Source organism: Myotis daubentonii, chromosome 2, assembly GCF_963259705.1.
Source record: "Myotis daubentonii chromosome 2, mMyoDau2.1, whole genome shotgun sequence".
NCBI classification, from domain to species: domain Eukaryota; kingdom Metazoa; phylum Chordata; class Mammalia; order Chiroptera; family Vespertilionidae; genus Myotis; species Myotis daubentonii.
Window position 1 is genome coordinate 56,356,206 of NC_081841.1, and position 9,037 is coordinate 56,365,242.

At 46.9% G+C, this 9,037-nt stretch overlaps 1 protein-coding gene and 1 long non-coding RNA gene across 3 annotated transcripts; one reads left to right on the forward strand and one right to left on the reverse strand.

Annotated features, from left to right (window-relative positions):
* The first annotated feature begins 498 nt into the window (after window positions 1-498).
* On the forward strand, window positions 499-1,031 carry LOC132226159 (large ribosomal subunit protein uL24-like). The gene has a single exon (XM_059681018.1). It carries the CDS (start codon window positions 509-511, stop codon window positions 968-970), a length of 462 nt encoding a protein of 153 aa, XP_059537001.1. The 5' UTR covers window positions 499-508; the 3' UTR covers window positions 971-1,031.
* Window positions 1,032-5,722: 4,691 nt separating this feature from the next.
* LOC132227747 (uncharacterized) lies at window positions 5,723-9,034 on the reverse strand. 2 transcript variants are annotated; one of them, XR_009451230.1, is made up of 3 exons: window positions 8,798-9,034; window positions 8,269-8,620; window positions 5,723-7,965 (listed from the first exon to the last, which is right to left on the reverse strand). It is a non-coding gene; the product is annotated as an uncharacterized LOC132227747 (long non-coding RNA). The 2 variants fall into 2 exon arrangements; XR_009451229.1 differs by having other exon boundaries at window positions 5,723-7,987.
* Between the last annotated feature and the right edge of the window lie 3 nt (window positions 9,035-9,037).

The following is a 9,037-nucleotide window of genomic DNA, read 5'->3' on the forward strand; positions in this document are numbered from 1 at the left end:
TGCCCTTGACTGGAATCGAACCTGGGACCCCTGAATCTGCAGGCCAACGCTCTATCCACTGAGCCAAACAGGTTAGGGCACTAAGCACTCTTAAGAGCTGAGATAGCTTCCTGAAATATGTAAAGTAAAATGGTTAGGAAAAGAAGGGAACCGAAGGTAAAGGTACTTGGGTTCAACTGAGGTGCAAGAGAAGCACACTTTATGAGAACCAAAGGGAAGGCGGCTGGGCTGCTGGAATCCATTCCCTGTGAATTCATGGCATGCTAGGTATAAAAAGTAATTTCAGACCTGTGGAGTGTATAATAATAATAATAATAATAATAATAATAATTTCAAAGAATGTGCTCTGGCCGAGTAGCTCAGTTGGTTAGAGCATCATCCTGATATGCTAAGGTTTTGGGTTCGATCCCGAGTCAGGGCACAACCAGGAATCAACCAAGAAATGTTTTAACAACAAATCACTCTTATCTAATAAAAGACAAAAAGGGTGCTCTTCCCTCTTGCGGCCATGGTAGGAGTGCCAGCGGTCAAAATGAAGTTCAACCCCTTTGTGACTTCTGACCGGAGCAAGAACCGTAAAAGGCATTTCAATGCACCTTCCCACATTCGAAGGAAGATCATGTTGTCTCCTCTTTCCAAAGAGCTGAGACAGAAGTACAATGTTCGGTCCATGCCCACCCGAAAGGATGACGAGGTTCAGGTTGTTCGAGGACATTACGGAGGGCAGCAAACTGGCAAAGTAGCCCAGGTTTACAGGAAGAAACACGTCATCTACATGGAACGAGCGCAACGGGGGAAAGCTAATGGGACAACGGTTCACGTGGGCATTCGCCCCAGCAAGGTGGTTATCACTAGACTAAAGCTGGACAAAGACCACAAAAAGATCCTCGAACGTAAAGCCAAATCTCGCCAAGTAGGAAAGGAAAACGGAAAATACAAGGAAGAAACAATTGAGAAGATGCAGGAATAAAGTAATATTATATACAACTTTCATTAAAAACTTAAACTGAAAAAAAAAAAAAAGACAAAAAGGGCAATTAACTGTACCTTCCCTATGCTTCCCATAGGCTAATCAGGGTGATATGCAAATTAACCACCAACAAAGATGGTGATTAATTTGCATACGTAAGCTCCAAGCGGTGGAGCGAAGCCAAAGGGCCCTGAAGCCGGCTGAGCAGCAAGGGCTCACAGGACCCAGCCAGAGCAAAGGCCTGGGTCCCAGGTGCCAGAGGAAAATTGGTGCCAGCAGCCAAGGGAAGGGCAGGCCTATTGCACGAATCTCTTTGTGCAACAGGCCTCTAGTCAATATATAAAAATTTAAAAAATAAGTAAAAATAAAAAGAATGCAAAGGCAGGAGTCCCCATCATAACTTTATTTAATTCATCAATCTGGTTCCTGCAAAACCCGACCGATCCTGTCAATGACAGTAAATGACTTCATACTCAACAAAGTTCTCCCAATCGCAGCTGCTTTGCCACGTGTGGTACCATTAGCAGATTAGCAGATACAGGGTATGCAACTTCAGTTTTGGCAAGTGCATTCTTTTCCATCCTTATCAGAGAGGGGAACAGAAACAGTCACCTTCATTTGGAAAAGACAACCAGGTCCAGCCTTGCCCAGGGCTATGTGAACTCTCTTGACCTCTGTCATAAAATAATTTGGTAATACCTGAGTAGCTGGGCTTCTCTCAAAACATCATTCTAAATAAAATAAAATAAAATAAAATAATCATTCTACATTGACCTGCTATATTATAACATTATGCAAATTGGACTGGTTGAGCAGGAAGTATAAGTACGTCAGATGCCTTGGTAAATACTTGCTCACCAAAGAGTGGGATTTTTTTAAAAATATATTTTTATTGACTTCAGAGAGGAAAGGTGTCAGGGCCAGCCTGACAGGTTGAGTTGGGCTGAGGTAGGGAGGTGGGAAATGAGAAAAGAAAGAAAGACAGGAAAGGGGGATCGGGAGGACTCCAGTTCTCGAGGAACTGAAGCAAGTTTATTAGCTATACAATCCTATTTATACACAACACACTGAATAGGAGGTCTGTCAAGAGGAATGTATTCTTTGTTCCTCTTAATCTCTAAGGGAGGGACACAGCAGAAGGACAAGTTCTCAGTACAGCATATCTCAGTAAATAGTTACAGACTTCTTGGTAAGCCATGAAAGGCTGTTCTCATTCTACAAAGGTTGCTCTCATTCTACTGATAACCACCATCCAAACAAGTCTGGGAAAACTGTGTGGGTAAGGGTCCCAGCCTTGCTAGCCCCTTCAGGTGCAAGGACCTTGCCAGCTTACATCTGGCCCCCAACAGATCCCCCTTCTTTGTTTTTAAGCACAAAAATATAACTGCTTTAAATTCATTGCATGTTAAGCAATTTTACTATGAAATGAAAATTTTGATTAATACTTCTTAAATAATTACTTATATTAATTAGCAAAATTTAATTAATCTGAAAACTTGATTACTATATTACTGTTAGATTTAATACTCTAATAACAATCTTAGTTTACACTGTAAATATTAATGGAAAGGATTATTTTGCATCCTTGAGAAGGCCCTGAGCATTCCTGGTGTTAAGCTGTATTTAGATATAGGGTAGCTTCTGTTAGCCAAGTCTCTGTTCTCTGGGTATCGATCTCGGCTGGGCTAAGTCTCTTTCTGTTATCTGGGTCCCGATCTGAGCTGGGCATGGGAATCGAGAAGCAGCCATGGGGACAGGAGACCTCCCTCAGAAGGGGAGAGTGTTCAAGCCCCTGCATAGTTGGGGGGGGGGTGAGGATCTGCCCCACCTCTGTTGGCCCCCAAGTTCTCTCCTGAGGCCCCTCTGTGACTGTGCCTGTCTTAGGTCGTTCCTCCCTGAGGAATCTTACCCGTCATTGACTAACCATCCATCCTCCAGGGCCAAGCAGTGTGTGTGAGGTTTAGTTCTGTCTCCTTGGTAGCCTATGCCCCTGTGGCCTCCACGCCCAGCAACTGCCTTGGAATCCCCTCGCCTGCCCGCAGGGCCCCGGCATTGATCATGGGGAACCCAGGTTTCTTCTCTAGAGAGGGCCCAGTTTACGCCATTGGGCGAGAAACAGATCAATGATATAATCAGTGAACTAGAAAAGAAACAAAGAGAATTAGCTAGAATGATAAAGACAAAAAACAAAAAAAAAAGAAAACAAAAACATACAAATAGACAAAATACAGAAAGAAAACGGGACACAGACAACAAAACAGATTTTTAAAAAATATATTTTATTGATTTTTTACAGAGAGGAAGGGAGAGGGATAGAGAGTTAGAAACATCGATGAGAGAGAAACATCCATCACCTGCCTCCTGCACACGCCCCACCGGGGATGCACCCGCAACCAAGGTACATACCCTTGACCGGAATCGAACCTGGGACCCTTCAGTCCCCAGGCTGACGCTCTATCCACTGAGTCAAACTGGTTAGGGCAAAACAGATTTTTAAAAATATGTTTTTATTGACTTTAGAGAGAGAGAGCGGGAGGGAGAGGGAGGGAGAGAAAAAAACATTGATGTGAGAAACATTGATTGGTCGCCTCCCATACACACCCCAACCAAGGGCTGTCCCTGCACGTGGGAATGTGCCCTGATGGGGAATTGAACCGGCAAACTTTTGGTGCACAGGATGACACTCAACAAACTGAACCACACCAGTCAGGGCCACAACACATTTTTAAAAAAATAGCAGTAGCTCTAACCAGTTTGGTTCAGTGCAGGGGTCCTCAAACTACGGCCTGCGGGCCACATGTAAATACAAATATTGTATTTGTTCCCGTTTTGTGTTTTTACTTCAAAATAAGATATGTGCAGTGTGCATAGGAATTTGTTCATAGTTTTTTTTTAAACTATAGTCCGGCCCTCCAATGGTCTGAGGGACAGTGAACTGGCCCCCTGCTGGGGTCCGACCCCAGCAGGTCCAGGGGTCTCCAAAGGTGTGGACGGAGTCAGCGAAGAAGGAATGACACGGAGACAGCGTTCAGTTGATCAGCAGCCTAGCCAGGATCTCTAGCCAAGTTCTGATCAGGATCTCCAGCGAAGTTCTGGTTAGGATCTCCAGCCAGGTTCTGTGTCCATGTCCTCTTGCTAGGTTCTGTGTCCATGTCCTCTTGCTAGGTTCTCCAGCCAGGTTCTCCAGGTTCTCCAGCCAGGTTCTGTAGCCATGTTCCCTCTCTAGGTTCTCCAGCCAGGTTCTGTCCAGGTTCTTCAGCCAGGTTCAGTCACCAGGTTCTAGCCAGGTTCTCTTGCCATGTTCTAGCCAGGTTCTGTAGCCAGGTTCTGTCTCTAGGTTCTTCAGCCAGGTTCTCTCGCTAGGTTCTGTTGCCAGTTTCTGTCCAGGATCTTTTGCCATGTTCTCTCCCTAGGTTCTGTCTCTAGGTTCTGTCTCCAGTTTCTGTCCAGGATCTTTTGCCATGTTCTCTCCAGCAAAGTTCTTCTGTCTCTAGGTTCTGTGTTGGTTCTGTGTCTAAGTTCTGTGTCTAGGTTCTGTGTCCTGTTGTCTTGTTACATCTGTATTTATACCAGTTGATTCCAATCCTATCAATCTCTATTCCAAAGGTTAGGGCGTTTCTTATCTCCATTCCAGGGAGTAAAGATTATGTAGCTTAAGCATGATTGTTTGTAGTTAAAATGATTAATTACCTGCCTGGCACTTAGTTAAGGGGTTTTATTCCCTCCCTAACTTCAGGGGAAAATCCCTACCTGGGGAAACAACCTTTCTCAGAGAGGTGACCTTGGTTAAAACACATAGTGCCAAGAAGGTGAGCAAACATATTAAGAACAGTATGCCATATATGCCAGGTCCCTTGAAACAGCAAGGATGGACCGGCTCCCGGCAGCCCCCTGTTTAAAAAGTTTGAGGACACCTGGTTCAGTGGATAGAGTGTCAGCCTGGGGACTGAAGGGTCCCAGATTTGATTCAGGTCAAGGGCACATGCCCAGGTTGCTGGCTTGATCCCCAGTGGGGAGCATGCAGGAGGCAGCCAATCAATGATTCTCTCTCATCATTGATGTTTCTCTCTCTCTCTCTCTCTCTCTCTCTCTCTCTCTCTCTCTCTCTCTCTGTCTTCCTTTCTCTCTGAAGTCAAAAATATTTTTTAAAAAATTAAATAAATAAAATAACAGTATTTATTAATAACCATACACTAATGAGTTTATAAACCTAGATGAAATAGATTTCTGGGAAAATATAAACAGCAAAATGGGTCAAGAAAAAATTTGCTCTGGCCGGTTAGCTCAGTTGGTTAGAGCACCATCCCCATATGCCAATGTTGCTGGTTTGATCCTCAATCGGGGCACATACAAGAACCTACCAATCGTCCTAGCCGGTTTGGCTCAGTGGACAGGCCTGCAGACTGAAGGGTCCCAGGTTCAATTCTGGTGAAGGGCACACGCCCAGGTTGTGGGCTCAATCCCCAGTGTGGGGGGCATGCAGGAGGCAACCAATCAATGATTCTCTCTCATCATTGATGTTTCTATCTGTCTCTCCCTTTCCCTTCCTCTCTGAAATCAATAAAAAATATATTAAAAAAAGAACTTACCAATGAATGCATAATTAAGTGGAACAACTTATTTATCGATGTTTCTCTCTCTCTCTTTCTCTCTTTCTCTCTCTCTCTCTCTCTCTCTCTCTAAAAAATTCTGTAGTTTCATGTGATTAGTTTCCAGATAATAACTTAAAAAAAAAAGGCATGGAAAAGGGAATGCATTGAAATATTTTTAATTCATGGCAAATGAAAAAAAAAAAAGGAAACTTGAATAATGTCAAGTATTGGTGAGGAAGTTGGGATACAGAAACCCCATGGCTGATGGTGTGATATTCCAGAGTGTGCAGCTCAATATGCACAAGAAGTTATCACAGAACCAAAGGAGACAAGTAAAAAGGCATTTTATTGCTCTTGCAACATCGATGTGGTAGCCAGAAACTAGAGGCAATCAGAGTAGGAATCCACAAGACAGAACATCTTGCCGCAGTTAGGAGCACAGGACTAGAAGCCCAAGGGGTAAAAGAAAGTTTACTTGTTTTATTGTATTTTTTAATGGCAGATATTACAGCTCATTTGTATGCTAATGGGAATGATCCAGTACAGAGAGAATTGGGTAATATAGGAAAAGGGGAATAATATAGGAGAACAGTACAGGAGAAAGGCAAGGAATGGGCTGAGGTGTAGAACTGGAGGGTGGGGTGAGAGGTGGGAATGGGGGAGTGAGAGTTGGTCTAATAGCAGCAAGGACAATCCATTGTAACAAGATGGAATCAGGATGGAGGAAAATTGGCCAGATTGGTGGTAGAAAGATAGGATGTTTTCTTCCGGTTACTTTTAATTTTCACAGTAAAATTAGAACCAAAGTCATCAATTAAGAGTAATGCCTGATTGGTGTGGGTCAGTGGTTGAGTGACGACCTATGAACCAGGAGTTCACAGTTCAATTCCCAATCAGGGCATATGCCCCTGTTGTGGGCTAGATTCCCCATTGTGGGCATGCAGGAGGCAACTCATCAATGGTACTCTCTCATCATTGATGTTTCTTTCTCTTCTGCTTTGAAATCAATTAGGAAAAGAAAAAAAAAAAAGAGTAAGGAAAAGTAGCCTGGCTGGCATGGCTTAGTGGTTGAGCATCAATCAATCTATGAACAGGAGGTCATGGTTGGATTCCTGGTCAGGGCACATGCCTAGTTGTGGGCGCCATCCCCAGTGTGGGGCGTGCTGGAGGCAGCCAATCAATGATTCTCTCACATCATTGATATTTCCCTCTCTCTCTCCCTCTCCCTTCCTCTCTGAAATAAATGAAAATATATTTTAAAAGAAAGTAAGGAAAAGTAAATGGTGCCAGGTAAGTGCAGAGAGCTTTTGTGAACAAAGCCTTCCTTTAGTTATGTAGTCAGGGTAGCACCCTTACTGGTCAGCTTTATCCAGGTTATATCCCTGATGCTCTTAGCTGGATGCTTCTCTATGTATTGAAGAATGGATACCAGCAACGCATCGTGGGATTTAGTTGGGGAGGGAGAAGGGAGGGGCTGGTGATAGTAGGACTAAATACAGCAAGCATTCGTTGAATGCTTCTAAAGATCCAGCATAGCACAGTAATTAAGAGCTCTACCAGCCTTTTCTCATTAAATCTGAACAACAACCTTAATAGATAGATACGACTGTTTTATAAACAAAAAACTAAAAGGGGTTTCCTCCTTCCGAATCAGGGCCTTGAACACTAGGTTGAGGTGGGTGAGTAATAAAATGAAAGGCTCCTTAACCTGGCATGTAATTCAGTTATCTGATGGGGGTTTGATTCTGAGCAGATGAAGCTCCGGTCTCAGTGTGACATAAAGAAATCCTGGGCAAAAACCCGAGCCCCTCCTACTCATCCACCCTGTCACCAGGTGGATGACCTTGGGAAGTCACACCTTTGCAGCTCCATAAACTGTGGACAGATGTCTGGCTAGCACACATTTTTATGTGAAGTGGAGCATTCTCTAAGTTGTAGGAAACGCTTGCAAATGCAGTGGTTGTGCATGCATACGTTAATGTTTCATTGATGTTGTTATTGCCGTGTTAGGATTGTTATGCAGGTAGTCAGGGCCAGGCCAACGCCCTAGAGCAAAGGTAAGCCTTCAGCAGAGAGCAGGCCCTAGTAATACACAGTAAGTTTCAAGAATTTTAGCTACCGGCGAAATTTTTCTTCACTAAAGCTCAACTGTTATTTTTTATTTTTAATATATTTTTATTGATTTCAGAGAGGAAGGGAGAGGGAGAGAAACATCAATGATGAGAGACAATCACTGATCGACTGCCTCCTGCACGCCCCCCATTGGGGACTGAGCCCGCAACCCGGGCATGTGCCCTTGACCGGAATCGAACCTGGGAGCCCTCAGTCCACAGGCCGTCGCTCTATCCACTGAGCCAAACCGGCTAGAGCTCAACTGTTCTTGACGTCTTCAGGCTTGAAACTCTGGAGAGAATAATTAGGTCCTCTGGGGGAGCCCCGGAATACCCATTGTGGGGCTTCACTGCAGCGGGTTGGCACCAGGGGGCGACCCGCGGGCCCGTGCAGAGGCTGGCCGGGCACCCGACCGCCTCCGGCCAGGATGCGGGGTGGTGCTGGAGATGCCGGGGACCCCGGCCATCCGAGGCCGCAGTGTCTAGAGCCCTCTCCACGCCCCCCTTCACCGCCCCTCCTCTCCCTTCCCCGCGCCAGCCCCGGCAGGAAGGCGCCCGCGGAGGTGCGCGCACCTGGTGGGGACAGCGTGCCCACCTCCGTCCCCGCAGAGCAGCAGAACTCCAGGCGCCCCGACGGCGCGCTCCGGCTCGTGTGGAAGGGGAAGCAGCTGTTCTCCCAGGCGGCCGTGGGGGGCAGCAGAGGGGACGGCGACAGGTGCGGGAGCCCCCCCGGGGTGGAAGAGGGAAGGCGGGCTTCGGGTCTGTTCCCAGGCTGGAAACCACCCCCGCCCCCCAGCCAAATCCCCGGGAGAGGCCCGGCCGGCGCCGGGTCTGGAGGAGGAAGCGGCCGGAGACAGTGCAATTTCACGCGGCCTTGGGGCTCGGGTTCCTCAGCAGGGTGGATGAATGATGGGGTTTCGAGGGGTCTCCGAGGAAACGGAGGCGACCTGAGCACGAGGAAACACCCTTCCCCAGCCCCCCAAATACAGAGAAACATTCACTTTTCGGAGAGAAACATCCCCAAGTGACCCAACCGGCTAGGGGAGTTGAGTGATTTGGTTAATGGGCGCGGCCAACTTTCAGGGGCCGGGCTTTGGCGCACTCTCTCCACCCCATTACCTTACCCTCAGCAGGCATTTGGGGGTGTTGGGAATCTTGACCCCTCTTGAGTCCTACTCCCGAAGGACAGTTCGGGACGAGACCCTCCTCGACCCGTTTGGCCCAGCCGCCAGGCAGGGGGCACGGGGCGCAGGCGGCGGGCGAGGCTCCCGCAGCCCTCGCTCCAGCCTCGCGCCCGCGGGGGCGCGGCCGTGACTCACCCCCTCCCCCTGCGCTCCCTCCTTCCCTCGCAGACACACACCCCT

Excerpts from the sequence above, each read along its gene's own strand:
- LOC132226159 (XM_059681018.1), top strand. The coding sequence starts at position 509 with ATGGTAGGAGTGCCAGCGGTCAAAATGAAGTTCAACCCCTTTGTGACT.